This window comes from Rissa tridactyla, chromosome 13 (genome assembly GCF_028500815.1).
Source record: "Rissa tridactyla isolate bRisTri1 chromosome 13, bRisTri1.patW.cur.20221130, whole genome shotgun sequence".
Taxonomy (NCBI): Eukaryota; Metazoa; Chordata; class Aves; order Charadriiformes; family Laridae; genus Rissa; species Rissa tridactyla.
The window spans coordinates 854,235-870,474 of record NC_071478.1 but is presented as its reverse complement, the minus strand read 5'-3'; the positions used below and the strand labels follow the sequence as shown (position 1 = coordinate 870,474).

The following is a 16,240-nucleotide window of genomic DNA, read 5'->3' as shown; positions in this document are numbered from 1 at the left end:
GGGGAATGGGGGCTTGTCTTCCCTCAGGGAGCTTTTGCATATGCTTTCTGTTTCTAAGCATCACTGGCTGTTGTTGAGTGTCCGTGAGATAATATGCTAACTGTTACGTCTTTATTCCTTCCAGCTTCATCACATTCCGCTCTTGTGCATATCTGGACAAGAAGCATACAGTTTTTGGAAGGTAAGTGAAGGATGTTATGAACAGCAGTATAGCAGATGTGCTCTCCTGTGTGTCTGAAGCCTAAGGAGAAGCATCTAGCGACTCTTGAAATGGAACTGGAGCAAAATCCTAGCTCACAATCCGGTTCTCCTCATTGTGAGTAGGTGGCCAGCACTGCATCAGTGCCAGTCGTCAGACTCTGCCTTTTTTTCTCCTTCCATCGCTGTACGTTGCCTTACTTCCCTTCTGTGGGTGGCCCTCCAGGGAGTTGTGAACAAAGTAATCATCGTCCTGTAGCCAGCCGTGTTTATTTGTGCATGCTAATTGCTGGGACACAAGAGATTACCTCTTCAACACTGCTTTCATCTTCTTATGAGCTGTCAACCAGGATATTAGTCGTGACAGGGCTGCTTGTCATCATGGCATAGAAATAGAGCTTCTGCACAGGTTAGGTCTTTTGGCCCCCTTTATTCTTTTTTATTCTATTCTTCTTTTATTCATGACAATTATCATTGGTATAAAATCTGTATGTGTGTGTGTACACTTGCATAAGTGTTTATGTGTGTATATAGAAAGATACCGCCAATGCCAAGACAGCAAGGGAACTTCATTCTTTACAAAGAAGTCTATTCCAAAAGTCTCTATCAGTCAGGCCCTCGCATGATAAAGATCAAGGTATTTATTACAGAAGATAATACAAAATCTTTATGTTACAGTTTGTTCTTTGCTTCCTCCGCTGCAGGTACACGGTATTGACCAGGTCACGCGTGCCTGCTCTAACAAACGCCTCCGTGCAAGTGGCAGGAAGGGGAGTTTTACTAGCTTGCTTCATTGGCAGTTCCCAAGGATTTTACAATCTTTTTTCAAACGAAGATTTGTTTTTTATTCTTTTCATAGTTTTATCTGTTTGAAAAGCGGCAATTGAAAATAAATGCAGGTGCTGTTTGCTTTGATTGGATGTCATACAATAGTGCTGTACTGTGGAAGTGATATATCCATGTTCTTGGCCTGTGAGTTCTTGAGGCAGAAGCTGTCTTCCTTTTAAACAAGTATTTTAGTGCTCTTAGTTCTGATACTCATTCTGCAGTAATTGCACACTTTGAAATATATTTCTTTTTCCTTTCTCAGGTCTGTCCTAGGAAAATTTAAAGTTCCCTTGTCATTTGGTGAAAGCAAATAAGTAAAGCAAATTCTAATACGGAAAGTTGAGAGCGAGTATGTGCTTGGAGTTACGTTACCAGTATCTTAAGACTATTTCACTTAAGCTACAATTTGAGTCCTCCCTGCGGATATCCCATTAAATCCCATACGGTAATGGTGTTAACCTGAACTTGCCACCTCATCAAATAGAGTTTGGGTTAGGACAGCTCAGCTGAAAATGTCACTGTTCTTCAGTTCTGGATGCAGCCTGGCTTCAGTGAGCATCCCGTGTACTCCTCCAGTGTCTTTCCTGTGTTTCCCCGCCGTGCTCCGGTTTTACCATAATTCACCAGGAGAGAATGTGGAGAGCGGCTGAGCTTACTGCGGTGCAGGGAGTGTGCGCCCCGAAGCCTTCGCGCCACGTGTAGCATCTCCACGATAGCTCAAATGATGTTTCACACTGTACGTTGCCCTGTAGAGAGGAATTCTTTTAGTCCAGGTAACTCTGGTTAAGTGTGTAGCAGAGATTTATGCAGTGGCAGTTTTAGGAAAGACTGTTTTAATTTTTGAATTCTCCTTGCTACTACTACAGAAAGCTGAACTTGGTTGCCAGAGTAAAGAAGTGCTGCTTTCTGAGCACTGCAGATATTCTTAGCTGAAATACAAAGGAACAACTTTATTAAAATATGTTGGTTTAGAATCATGTTTGGCTCCCTGCATGAAACCTGCGCAAGATCTTCATCTGAACACAGAGCAGGTGAATTTTACTCTGGACTTTCTTGCATGTAAATGAAGATTAATTCAAAGAATGTAAAAAATGAAGGTGCTGGAATAGATTCATTCCAGTCATTCTGTATTTATGTACAAATTGAATACTTGAATAATTAAGTTTACCTACAAATTTAATAGAAAAGGCTAATGTGTGCAGCTCTTAAGATTCTGTCATCAAAATGTTTTTACCTGCGTTTGTTTTTAAAAGCTGTAAAAGCCAAAAGCTTCAAGAGATTGTATCTCTGGTGAAACTCCAGCTTGAGTTCGCTATTTTAGATCCTGGGTGTTTCCAGGGTTTGCTGGCTGTATCTGATCTTAGGCTGTTTAGTACAATAATATCTGGGAAGCATATCTAGGACAAATATCTAGGTTTAAGAATAGAATGAACCCATGAAATAAGAATTCTTTGTTTCCATGAATGTTGAATCAGATTGTCTTATTTGGATGCTTAGTGGCCTGTTGTGACTTTCATATAGATTTGAGGATTACTTAGTTAATATTGAAACCTAAATACTCGGATCTCAACTGTACCCTCAGCTGTATCCATGTGGTTCTGGTTCATGGCAGTGAGTGTCACATGTGTATCTTTAAGAGCAGAATTTCACCTGTTTGTAATTTGTATAGAACTTCTCAGCAGGCTTTCCATACTTCGGAGAACAAAAAGGAGCGAAAGAGCAACCATTTCCCACCCCTTTATTCTTTTTTGGTCTTGTGTGGGATGGAACATTGCAGAGTTCCTTCTCTGGAGAGCTGCATCTTGTTCATGTCCCCACTGGTTTGCAACGCAATTTTTGTATAGTAGCAGCTATGACGAGTTGGATGTTTGGCTGTTAAGTATGTTTGGAAAACGCAGCAGCTGCAGGCAGCGGGAGGGTGGCGGGGTGGCGCGTGTCTGCCTCGGTGCGATTTTCAAGTCTCAGGAGAAGGCTGTGGGTGGAGGACAGGGAGCGCGTCTTGTGATTGTGCTGCCCACCGTGGCAACAATGGGGATGGATGTTGCTGAAAATAAAGGAGATAATTCGGCATGGATAGGGAGCAAAAACAAAGGCAGAGGGCGAGAGAAGAATCGTTCCCTTGGAGGGGTGTCGCAGGCTGCACGGATTTCCTGTGCCAGCAGAGCTGCCTAGATTAAATTAGTAATTACCATTTCTAGTAATTACAATTTCTCCTGACTTAGAGAATGCTGTAATTCACATGAAAACCAACTGGTGGCTTTTTTTGGCTTCTGGCTGGCTGGTAAGAGATTTAATTTGGAAACTCAAATGATGTAAACCAAACCAACATTCATTTGCTCTGCACAGAGTGGGTGAGAAGCATTTGCAGGGGCCGGCTGCATGGGGAGGTCCCGTCTGCTGCTGCCGCGGGCTGCGTGCGAGGGGCTCCCTCCTGCCCACGCTGCCACCGGAGTTCAGCTGCTGCGTGAGCTACGGGGTGTCACAGCCAAAGCACCGGTACGGGCTCACTTTCCCAGCTGGCGTGCTGCAGGCAATTCAGACGCAAGCACATCCCATCCGTGGTGTCGTTATGTTTTCTATTACTCCGATGATTCACAGCGCCTGTGGATCAGGGGCCTGGTACATTTGCCCTTCCTAAGCAGAAATAGAAACATAATCTCTGTCCCAGGGAGCTGTGTGAATAGAAAAGAGACTCCGTATAGGTACAGGGAAGTCTAGTAGTGATCCCTTTCAGCCCACCTTCCACTGACAGTTTGCACTTTCTTCAGAACCAAGGAAAAAGAAAGCCCCAGGAAAAAATGAAGTGGCTTTGTGGATGTTTTGGGGGAGCCTGGTCCAAAGCTAAAGGGACATGTGAAAAAGTGCATGTTGAAAATAATAGTGGAAGGTAATTGAGCCATGCTGATCAGCCGAAGGGCAGAAATGTTCCCTGTGAATTTTGGGTGAGATCTGGGACAAGCAGAGCATGGTGGGCTTGAAAGTGAGGGCAGGTTGCAGGTATGCGATGGGATAAAAAGAAAAGCAATAGAGGGAGCAGAGGGAAGAGTGTTGTGGTCAGAGTGGCAAAGCTGGAAATGATCTGTGCAGCAGTTCTGTGTGTTTATGACAGTATGGCTTGTGTTCGTCAAGAATTGAGAAAAGGATGTGGTAACTGAGACAGGAGATGAGTGTACGGAGGTCAGTTTTCCCCTTTGTAGGTGGCTGCATGTATCTGCTTACGCAGATCTTTTAGCTGTCTCTCGAGGTTTCTGCCGCTCATTCTTCCAATTCTCGTGTTCGCAGAAATAATGAACAAGGTGGTTTGGGAAACCTCAGCCTTGGTCAAAGTGGAGGCATCATTCAGTGGCTGACGTGCCACTCAGCTTAAGTCTTCTCTTTTCTTCTCTCCTCCCCTTGCCAGATGCTTTTGTGGAAGAAGGTTTTCTTTCCCTGGATAAGCATCACTCTGTATTAAATGTGCCTTGGCCTCTTTAATGCTTTCTACTGCAGTTCACAGAACGGGGCAATGAAAGTAACTCTTCTCCTCTAAAGTGATGAGCTACGTAGAACGGTTACAAGGCATTGTTCAGCTATCCGTGGGCGGTTGAAGAAGGCACAGTGTCTGTTTCCACTTGGAACGTTCCCTATGTGATGTGAATCCGTGAACCCCAGTGGTTTCTAAGCTGGGAAACTCCTGTTCGTGTTGCTTTTCTGCTTTAGTACCTCTGCAGAACGGAGAAATGGTGTGATGGCAGCAGAAGAGCTGGTTCTGTTATTGACTCTGTGTGGGGGTCCTGACCTGATTTTGCACGGCAGCCTGCTCCCCAGCCAGCAGGAGAGGAGCGAAGGGCGAGTGGGAAAATAAACCGGGAGGAGTGGGCTGGAGCCGTGGCTGCGGTGTTCTGCGGCACAGGGGTCCGGGCTGGAGCCCAGGAGCTGCGCGAGGGCTGGTGGCCTTCCCAAAACACTTGTGTTGTCTCTGAAGGACAACCGGTGCCAGAGCAGAGAAGTCCTTAGCCACGTTCATCTGTTGAGTCTAGTTTCCAAATGCCTTTTTCCAAGTTGTTTTATTTTTTCAGCGCCCTTCATCACTGTGTCTCACCGGCTAGATGAAGCCTTTATGAGGGATTGAGATGTTTCGGCTGTATTCTTGTGGCAACTTTGAATTGCTCGCTCTGTTGCAGATTGGGTGTATCCATAGAAAACATTTTGTCCTGAGTGTACGTGTTTGTGCATGTGTATATTGTTCTCTGTGTGTGTGTATATAAATGTATGTGCTCCTTTTTATAAAAATAACCTTGAGGGCAGAATGTGTTTACAAAACAACAATGTTTCATTCTGGTTTCTGTTTCTAGTCTAAAGCACTTTTTTGAAAAAGTCCAGACATCGTTCTTGTATCGTCTTCTGACCAGGAAACTCTATCGTCTTGGACCGCTGCCATCCCCAGCATTGCATAAGGCTTAATTCCTATAATTCTTCTAAACAAAAATACCAGAAATAGGAAGCCCATGTGTGAATGTCTGTGAGACTGCTAGGGATTGCAGTTGTCTTTGGGAGCAGCGAGACTGTCATTGGCGTATCGCAAACGGATGGAGCTTGCTCCAGATATTTCACTTACGCTTCATGCAAAGACATTGGCGGTGGTTGTGAAGCAGGGTTACAGGGTTACTAGTTTGCATAAAGGAGCCTTCACAGGAAGTAAGATTTTAAATAACATCTCTAAATTTGAAATGCAAAGATTTCCAGTGGTACCTTTAGCTCAGTTTTCAAGAAAACAGAATTGCACGAGTAAGGGCGCAGTTTTGTTTCCATTACTATGCTAACAGAAAAAAATCTAAATGTACCTACCTTGCCATCCATGCTTAAACGTAATGCAACATTTATCAAGCTCCTCTAAAAATACAACAAGCTGTCTCAGGGATGCTGAGCTAAATCTGTAGTTGAGATCATTGTTTCTCTGTTCGACATCTACTGGCAGTGCACAGCAAATCCTCAGTTTTACTGGTTCTTCTAACGTAAGTGGTGTCTTGAAGGTATCACCCTTTTCACTGTAGGGTGTCATCTCAACATCAGTTTAAACCTCACTTGGTCAATTTAGGACAAAGCATGCGTGGCACCTTATAAAAGGAATAGAGACAGAAACAGGGGAGGAGGTTAAACTAGTTCCTGCCCTTCTCCCTTCCTTCCCTCTCTGCTGTGCTCCCAGCCCAGCGTGAGCGGTGCTGAGTGGGGAAGGCCAACACGGCATGACTGTCGCCGTAACGCGCGTACCACGTGCGAGGGGTGGAAAGGGATACCGGTGGTCTGAACTTCTGGAGTTCGCATTTTGGTTTAATGAAAATGCTGTACCGAGTTCCCGATGCTGAGACTCAGATTTATTCATAGAACAGGTTTTATCTCTTTTTGTTCAAAGTTAGTGGATATTAGAATAGCATGAAGTAGCGGCTCTGTCTTTAGAGGGTTTTTTTTAATGCTTTAATGTACTGATCTGACGGCCTTTTCTACATGGAACTTGCATGGGCTTTTTTCCTGGCAAGATGTCTGTGAGCTTTTCTTCTTACACCCAGACTATGTGTTGTGGGACAGGCAAAGAATCCCCAGAACTACCTTGGTGTGCTGTTTCCTCATCCTGTGAGGAGCAATTGCTGGAAGGGATGGCAGAGCATGGGCTTAGACACGTTATATCTCGTCAAACTGATTCTAGTGCCGCAATGTAACGTGATTGGATTTGACAATAACAACATGTAATGTTTCGAGAGCCTGCGCATATGTTGTCTCTCTACTTGGACAAATCAGAGGAAAGTTTGCAAAACCCTTTACGGTTTGAGACCTGAAGTTGGAATATTCCGTTTTTTTGGACTGCCCTGCTTAGTGTGTAGTGTGTTTTTTACTGGATATTTGCAATCAGATCATCTTGTCCTTTTGGGATTTTAATTTTTACTGATGAAACACAAGCCTCAGCTGAGCCTGATCCTTGACAAAGCTTCCAAGTGCTCCCTGAACAGAAATGACTAGTAAGTTATTTCCAGTTCCTCTGGTCAGAAGTCTCTTTTCTGAGCTGGTGCTTTATATACAAATTCATTTTTATTTTTTATTGGTACTACGGCAGTGTCTAAAGACCTAAACCTGTATTGAGAGCTCACTGTGCTGGCACTGTAGTATGCATAGAGATACTCTCTGTGCAAAACATTAGAGAATGCAGGGGTGTAAAAGAAAGCAATTTTCCATTTTAGAGACAAGAAGCTAAGAAGCAAAGAGAATGACATGCTCTGCAGGCATAACAACTTTGTCTTCTTCCCCCTTAGCCCTTTATAATCGTGTCAAAATAGACTATTTAGGTCATTTACTGATGACCTGTGAATGCCATGTCTATCACAGCCTTTTAAAATGCACAAGTGACAAAGTATTCCCAATAAAGTTTAATTAGCGTGGCAACTGAAGACTCGTGAGCATCGCCAAAATGCATTAGGGCTAATAGCGTGGGAGGTCTAGCTATGGGCTAAGGGATTACTCAGTTGAGATTGCCAGTGCATAGCTGATCTGGCTATTTCAAATTATCAGAACCTAATTAAATGAAAACATACGAGCAGATAATGAATGGAGCTGTTGGCTAGAAAATCCTCCAATATTAAATCAGAAGTTTCCTTTAGGGGCAATTAAAATACAGTGAATATATCTTAGGCTGTGTGTTAATCATCAGCATTATAAGTGAATCTGATATTGGCCTGGAGGAGGATTTTAAAATTGAGTTTTTGTTATGAACTTTCTGAAGTTCATGCAGGGTCTTCAAGCCCTGTGCCGCTTCCCCCAGTGCGCCACCTCCAGTTGCAAATGACTGAGGCTGTTCTAGCCTGCATACCTGTTTTTTAATTGCTCTTAAAAGTCACAACCTGGTTACAGAATACCAGCAGGCCCTTGGGGAGTGAAGGGGAGAGGTCAGGAGCAGCAGCCCAATGTCAGCAATGTCAGCGCTGCTCAAGGCAGGTGCTGGGCAGCATCCTCGCTCGCTTGTGTAGTTTTATCTTCAGTGATGGGCTCTGTCTTTTCGGTGGCAGCCGCTGCCCGTCCCAGCCCCCCCCAGCTGGGGGCTGCGGGGCCGCACTGTGCACAGCGGGGCAAAGGAGAGGGACCCGTTCGCCTCTCAAACCACGGGGTCGGCCGGTTCCCTTTGGTTACCGTGGCTGGTGGAGGAGTGCGTCAGGCGCAAAGGTAGTGTGAGATGATAAAACACTCTATATATTCCACCAGTTCGATTTTTTTTTTCCCCACCACTTTCATTTCATTTGATTTTCCTCCATGTCATCTGCCCAGCCCTGGGCAGCCCAACTGTGCTAGTGCCGGAGTCCCAGTAATCCCAGCAGTCAGGGTTCAAAAGCAGTTACCAGCCCACGAAGGCTCGTGGGTTTGCAGCCCTGGGTTCCTCGATGGCCGGGTCCTGCCCCGCTGCCGAGCTGCCGGCCCCAGACTCCTGGCTCCAGGAGCAGTGCTTTTGGGAATTACGGCTGCTTCGCATTGTCCCACAGCCATTAATACGGGCTGTATTTTTGGTTTCTGGCCATGTGGCTTGGCTCTATTAAAGCAGATGTTGTCCAGCTACAGCCTGCTTTTCTAAGGGATCTGGATCGCTCGGCATTAACGGCCTGTCTTCGTCTTTATTTACTGCTCTTCTAAATATAGTTGTTTTCAAATTTAATTGGGGACGATGATGTGGATAAAAGTGTTAAATACCCTGGGACCAAGATCTGATCCCAGCAGGATGCCTCTGGAAACGTACCGACTCAGTGGTTTCTATTTAAAATTAGATTTTGACACCTGTCAGCCAATTTTTTATTTAACGTGTGCTGTGTTCTCTTTATATTGTTCTGGTTTCTTGATCAAAATATCAGCCGCCTTCCAGAAGTCTGTTCCACGGACACTGTTATCCCTGTTAACCACATCTGTCGTCTCAAAGATAGAAGGTTGTTTGACAGACTCTGTTTTCCACAAAACCTTGTTGATTGCTGTTACTTATTTCCTTTCTTTCTTAATCATGTCCTGTCTCCGCTATTACATTATTTTGCTGGGATAGATGCCAGGACGACAGGCTTATAATTATCTGGGTCACCCCATTTATCCTTTCTAAATATCCCTTTCTGGAACTTTCCCATTGTTCCACACTTTTTTTTGAAAATGAACATACAGCAGCGCACAAAGTCTTCAGCCTTTCTCAAGCATTTTGAAGCAAGTATTTGGATATGTTGACCTGAAAAGTGAGAGGCCAGAGATCTCACATCCTCCTAGATAAACCTGTGGTGAAAAGTGGCCCGGTGTTATCTTGTGGCTGTGACTCTGCTGCTTTCCCAGAGCCCTCGCGAGCTCACGGTCGTGGTGTCCTGCGTTACCGGTGGTATCACGGACGGCTCTGCCACCGCTCCCCAGTGGTGCCATAGTTCCGATTCCCTTTCTTCCTGATAACACTCTTCAGTCTGATAGATAATATAAAAAAAAAAAAAAAAGTAAAAAATCAGAAGTTAATGAAAACAGTTGGTTTGACCAAGTCTGTTTGTTGGTTCTTTTCTTTAAAGCTCATGGGAATAACAAATGAGCTCTAAATTGATGGATGTAGCATTAGCAAGTGAACCCATTTTGAAATGGGCTTCTGCCTTCTTGCACAGGCACCTGTCCACAGTCGCTCATTCTCCATCTTGCTGCTTTGTCTGGCTACCGACAAATGGCTCTGCTTTGCCTCTGAGTGCTTGACTTTTCCATGTTCTGTTTAATTTTAAATTCAAATCCCAGACTTGAGAAAAAATTCCTACCTTCCACACTGAATGACATTATCGTAGGTCTTCCAAATACAGTTGCTGATTCCCCTTCCCCAGAACACAATGGTTTAAAAATCTGCTGGAGTAATGGGCATAAATTAGATACATTAGATGTAAGGGTCAGGAATATTTTGAGTGTGTTGTGACAGCTGGAAATCATGTCCTTCCTCTTTTAGGGTGGTTGGTGGCTTTGAGACTCTGACTGCTATGGAGAATGTGGAAAGTGACCCAAAAACAGACCGTCCCAAGGTATGTGTGAAGCACCGGGGGCCGTGCAGGAGGGAGCGAGCGCGTGTGTCCGGTGTGGCACTGCAGCTCGCCCCGCTGGCGCTTCTCCGAAAGCCAGACCTGGGGGAGGTGGCAGAGCTTAATCAGCAGATTGATTTGCTCTTCTCTTCTGCTCCCAGGAGGAAATACGAATTGAGACAACAACTGTTTTTGTTGATCCATATGAAGAGGCAGATGCACAGGTGAGGATAGTTGGTTGGTTGGTTTTTTTGCAAGCCAAAGCTCTTCTTTAGAGAACTCTGTAACTCAATGCCTTTTCTTTGAACATGGGCAGCCCCTGGCCCATATGGTTGCGAGCCAAGATTAAACAGCTGCCATTCAGCCTTGCCTTGTGTGCCAGGGTCATCGCCGCTCTTTCAGCAGAGAGGTCTTGTAACTGAGTCTGGCACGGCTCCCAGTCCATCACGCTTACAACGGGTTCCTTTCCAAATGCCCACGGTAGCTATGGGCAGCTGCGGGTGAGAAGAGGGGAGCTGTGTTATAATAGCTGCAGGCAGCCTGTTTGTAGTGGCCCTTGAGGTCTGTCTCCTAAAGCCTGCCCCGTAATCACAGCGGTGCTGATCGCTGCTTTAGAGTGCTTTAAAGCTTCAAAGAATTGCAGACATTTTCTTCCTACTCTGGGCTAGCTCTTGCAACAGACTTCACTCTTTGCTTCCCGCAGGTTGCTGCAGAAAGAGAGAAGGTCCGGCTAGAAGAAGAAGCGGCCAAAACAAAAGCTGAGGTGGTCCCACCAAAGAAAGAAGTCGAGACACCTAAAACTTACCGTCAGGGGATTGGAAAATACATTAACATGGCTGCAGCGTGAGTTCCCTGCCCACCTGATCTTTGTTGAGTGTTTTAGTTGCCTTTCCTGCTGGATGCTGACCCTGTCCAGTGCCATTGCTCAGGTGTTTGGTGTGTGCCAGCAGGCTTGCAAAGACACCTTTCTCCAGTCCTAACAGTCAAGAGTTCCCTCTGCTTCTGCTGTTTTTCAAGATTACAAGTTAACTGAGCTTTTCTTTTAGCAGTTGAACACAACCAAGTTGGTCTTTAACAGCGTGTGCTGACTTCAGAACTGTAGGTGCATTTTCACAACTCAGAAGTCCTTGAGGAACTGTACTGTGTCACTTCCTACACCATCTTGTATTCTCTTCCTCTTCTGCAGCTATTTCTGAAGGCCATGGTCCCACAGATGTTTCTCTTTTAGCAGCTTCTCCCCTGCACGCAGTAGTTGCCCTAAACCCCTGTCAGTCTGCTGGTCTGGTTCCCTGTTCAGGCGCACAACTGAAATGGCCGGGAAGGGGAGCAGGTTCCAGGGCTTGCCGTGGGAGCACAGGGCATCTGGCAAGTAGCTCCAGGGCACCTGACTGGTTGTACAGGCTTGTCCTAGTGCACCCTCTCCCAGACGCCTTTTGTACAGCCGTTGGGATTGGCAGCGTCGCTTGCTTTCCTAAGGACAGTACAGAATCCCACCTGAGCGGCAGCTTTGCATGAGTTTTGGATAAATTAAAATAAATGCCTTCCATTTGATTTTTTCACAGACTCCTCTAAAAGCATTTGCAAAAGTGCTGTTGTCTGCCGCATAAAGGCGTGTAGTTATGCATACACACAGATCTGGACAGCTATTTAATCAGCTTGTATGTGCCTGCGTGACTTACAGGCATTTGCATAACTGTGGGAACAAAAAATATGTTAGCCCATATAGGTCAGTTGGTGTGTCAGTTGAACGTTTCAGCTTAAAAGTGCTGCCATTCTGCACTGGTTTGCGCAGTGCAGAGTTTGCAGAGTTTGCAGCTCTGGGGAAAGGGGCAAGTCGTATAGAAAGGACTTTTCTTTCCTGGTGCTTCCCTCACTGCTGCCAGCTTTCAAACTGGGAGTGTGGTCCATAGCAGCCCTTCGGTAGGTACAGGGGGGTTTTGATGGGGTTGCAAACTCTACTTGAGAGAGGCTGAGAACAGCAGCACAGACTGCAACAGGCCATGCTCAGGAAACAGGAAAGGATCTGAAAAACTCGCCCAGATGCTTTACACCTAATTCCCCCTAAATCCTTTTGCTGCCACAAACGCAGGTGAGAAGGTGGGGAGAGAACTTGTGGCTCACGTTTTCATCATGACTGTGCTAAAAAAGTACAGCTGTTAAATCTTCAGCTCTGGCCTGGAGAAGTTGGGTTTTGAACACGTGTTCAGAGCCTGACCCGAACCATCCCCACGCGCTGGCTCACTCTCCCTCGGTTGGGGTCTGCCAAAGGCCCCCGTCCCCGTGCTGGCACGGGGCGGGTGCTCCCCTCTAGCTGACAAGGGCTGGGCTGCTGCTGGGAGAGGAAGGATACCCAGCTCCCACCCGACAGTACATGGTCCCTGAGAGTTGTTTTCATTTTGCTCCAGGAAGCGCAGCGTGGAGGACGATGGGCCCTCAACCAGCACAGCTGCGAAGAAGGAGAAAAAGAGCGCAGGCTTCGGGGACTTCAGCTCCTGGTAGCAGCGCGGGAGCCTAGCACTGGAGCAGCACAGCAAAAGAGAAAAGGCCTCCCACATGTCCCCGAAGAGCCCCAAAGACAGTCTGTCCTGGGAAGGGAAGGCACCAGCCTGCCCTTCCACTGGGGCAGAAAACTGTTGCTTTGTTAAGGCTGGTTAATGCGGCTTTGTTTTCCAGAGGACTGCGTCCCCCCCCACTGCATCTTCCTCGAAGGCCTTTTTGTTGTTGTTTGCCCAGCGGGGAGCGGGCAGCCCCGCTCTGCTGGGGATCAGCCGGAGCCTTTCTCTGCCCGGCTGGCAGCACACCAGGCAGAGCCCCGCCGCGCAGGACCTGCCGCGGTGACCGGCTGCGGCGGTGAAAGAGCTCCTTTTACAGGTAATCGCTTCCAGACGAGCCAAGTCTGCCAAATGGCGGAATGAGTGAATGTGCTTGGGGAGCACCCGTGCTGCAGGAGCGCTTGGCGGAGGGGAGGAGAGGGCTCCAGCCTGCCCTGCCCTGCCCTTCCCGCTGCCTTTCGCTTCTCCGACAGGACCAGTTCTGTCTCCTGCTCCCTGCGGGCCTGCCTGCTGGCTGCACTGGCTGTTCTCAGTCCCCGCAGGGCCTCACTCCTCCAAAAGGAGCTCTCTCGACCCGTTTTAGCTTCTGACAGCCTGGGAAGCAGCGAATCTAGGGGGGAGCCCAGGGTAGCTGCACCACTTGTTCCTCCCGGTGGCTGCCCTTCCCCGGCGGGGCCAGGATGCACCCGTTCAGACACAGCCTCGGGTCCCAGGAGCTACACCCTGGAGCAACTGAGCAGGAACAGAAACAACTTTTTTTATTTTTTTTTCACTGTCCCTAAAGCCTGCTCCTTGCAGGGGAACACACACCGCAGTCTGCCCCGACGTCCTCTCCCCATCGTTAGGGAAAACCCCATAATACAGCTGACGGGCATCTTGGATATTTCCGTCGCATACCCGTAAATTGGGAAGCTTAATAAAGGCCTTATGGGCTAAAGATATATCAGCCTGTGAAGTTTTAATGTTTCCATCCAACAAACAAAAGTGTGTTACCATCACTTAGACGTAGCAGGCTAGATCCTGAACGTGGTGTTTCAGTCCATCTTAGGTGTTTTCAGATGCCAGAAATACCCTCCCTGCCTCTCTGTGTGGCTGAGGAGATAGTTTTGTAATCAGCTTTGTAACAAGACATTTATATTGGTGGTTCCATGTTTTAAGAGAAGATCCCATTTATATGAAATTGCTGTAAAAACTTTTGGTAAAATGTTTTGCATTAAATGCTTTTATTTTCTTTTGGGTGCTTGCCTTTGACTGTTCAACTGTCATTTCCAAGATCATGGCATTGCCAAGCTGATTGTCGTACAAGGAAATGATTCATTCCTACTTTTTAAGATGCTCATAAGGAACTCTGGGGTCTTTGCGGATATGATTACATCTTTGTTAAATCGTAGGAAGTTCAAACTAGTCTGAAAGAATAATAGGGGGTTTTTGTTTTGCAGCATTTTGCAGTGTATGAGTTTGAAATAACATGTGCTTGATTCTCGGAACAGGGGATGTGATGGTACTTTCCTCGAGCTGAGTTTCTTGTGCCTTAATGAAACCTGTTGCTTCTCCTGGGCTGGCCTTTTCCTGATAAATTGTTATTGATCCCTTCTGCCTAACTTCTGCTTCAGCCCACTTTTGAGTCGTCGCGTGCACGGTATTGCTAGAGCTGGAATAGGCAGTTTAATGAAATCCGTAAGAGTAAAATGCTTTTTTGTACTAGATTAAAAGGGAGATTATTATGAAAGAAAGGAGCTTTTGATTAAAAGGAAGGCAACAGAGGTGTGGCAAGGACTCCTGTTTCAGCAAGAGTCCTTGTTGCAGATTGATAGGAGGGAGAGTTTCCTCTGGCGGCCGCAGGCTGCAGAGATAACTGCCCGCTCTCCCTTTCCACTCCAGCCTTTTGGCAGCGCTGGCTGCGGCCCGTGGAGGACGCTGCCCGCCAAGCACTGCCCCTGTCCCCGCCATTTCCCACCGTAACATCGGACACAGAAGAAGGAGCGATTTCCTGGCTTGGAGGAAGGGCTGAGCGTAACCCTTTTAGTTTTGCTCTAAGCGGGGGGTAAAGCTCTTCAGCCTCTGTTCCCCACTCAGCCTGGATCCGGGCTGGTCTGCCGGTGCTCCCGCAGGGACACGGTGACACAAGCTCTTGGCTAAAGACGGGGGAAATGGTGACCTATACTGAAGGCACGAGGTGGGTGCCCAGAGAGCAGGGCAGTGTGGCGTAGCCCTCGTTGTTGCAAAACCTGGCTCTTTGCTGGGCAACTTGCAGAGTTTCCACCACCCGCGTCGGGCAAGGGGAGGCAGGAGGCTTTGCTGAAACCTCTGCTGCCCCTCTTGTCGCCTGGCTCCAGCAAGGGCAGTGTGGTGAAGGAATCCCCGAAGCAGCTCCTGCCGTGGCCGGAGGGATAGGCAGGAATTGTGCAGCCCTGCTGCAGAAACTCACTCCTGGGAACTGCTGTGCTATTTGTAAGCACATTTTTACATTCTTTGTCTTTGACATTTTTCCAGTAAATGCGCTTAGAGAGAAAAAAGCAGGATTTTAACCAGAGGCTGAAGTAGCTTTTGTCTGGCCTTGATTAGAATAACACCAGCGCTCTCTTACTTTGCCTCGCTCCATACCTGAGTCATTTTGCTGGAAGGCTGAGGCACTGGGTGACCAGTAGGTTAATCGTCTCCTGAGACCTGGCACCACGAGCACAAAACGCCCTGGAGAAGGCGGTGGCGTGCGGTGGGGCTGGCAGCCGTGGCCGCTCGTTTCCACGCAGCCGCAGAGATGTGGGGCTCGCAGGAGACTCCGCTCCTCGCCTCGGCCTTTCCTGGCACGAATTCAGCCTGGCCCCTCGGGGACCACGGTATTGTCTGTGTGGGAAACAGCTCTGATCCGGTAGTGCTCAAGCTAAATAGCTGCAACTCTGTCTCCATATTTACCAAGAGAAAAAGCCCAAAATGTTGTTGTTCAGTTTAATTTTGCCTGTTCCCCGCTGCTTCGAATTGCTACAGCCCGCTCTCTTGGAAGCAGGAGCTCGTACAAGCGATTGCTCTGCTTCAGCGTCGCATCATAGTGGTACCCACCACGAACTGTGAGTAGTCAAACTCTGTGTCAGTGTCCAAGAAAATCCTGCTTCTCCCTCCAGCTCCTCTCAAGACGGGACCAGGCAGTGGATGTTCCCCGAGCCCAAGCCGCCCTGGGCCGTGAGGGCGAGGGGCTCCATGGGGTGGAGCAGAGAAGCACGTGCAGAATCCAGTCTGGCGCGGCTTGGGTCACTTCCCATCTGTGCTGCATTTGCTCCATTTACTTACTGTGAATTAAAAACCACATAAAACGTGCTTCTACCAGGTACTGCTGCGGGAGTTCTCTGTCACGTCCTCTTGAGCCTGAATGGTGGGCACGGGGAAGACGTCTGGGCCTTGGACCAGCTGCTGTTGGGACACCGTTGGTGCCAGAGGGAGCAGAGCAGGGGCTGAGACAAGAGGACAGATACCTGCGGAGGCGGCTGCGGTGGCGGGTAGGATGGGGAGGGGGATGGAAGGGCTGCTGGCTCTGCCGGGACTCCTCGCCGGAGCCTGGCGTGCACCCGTGGGGCGGAGGAGGTGAGGAGCACTCCCTGCCTTGGGGACCTCATGGGCACGCCACGGAGGTGACACATC

At 47.7% G+C, this 16,240-nt stretch overlaps 1 protein-coding gene across 2 annotated transcripts in view; it reads left to right on the top strand.

Moving 5' to 3' along the window:
• PPIL2 (peptidylprolyl isomerase like 2) overlaps positions 1-13,843 on the top strand; it is a 71,911-nt gene extending 58,068 nt beyond the window's left edge. For both annotated transcript variants that reach the window (XM_054219321.1, XM_054219322.1), the window contains 5 exons: positions 125-181; positions 9,986-10,058; positions 10,217-10,279; positions 10,759-10,898; positions 12,461-13,843. In XM_054219321.1, the coding sequence (XP_054075296.1) occupies positions 125-181; positions 9,986-10,058; positions 10,217-10,279; positions 10,759-10,898; positions 12,461-12,554 (427 nt within the window). In that variant the 3' untranslated portion in view covers positions 12,555-13,843. The remainder of the gene's footprint in view (positions 1-124; positions 182-9,985; positions 10,059-10,216; positions 10,280-10,758; positions 10,899-12,460) is intronic.
• Positions 13,844-16,240: the final 2,397 nt, after the last annotated feature.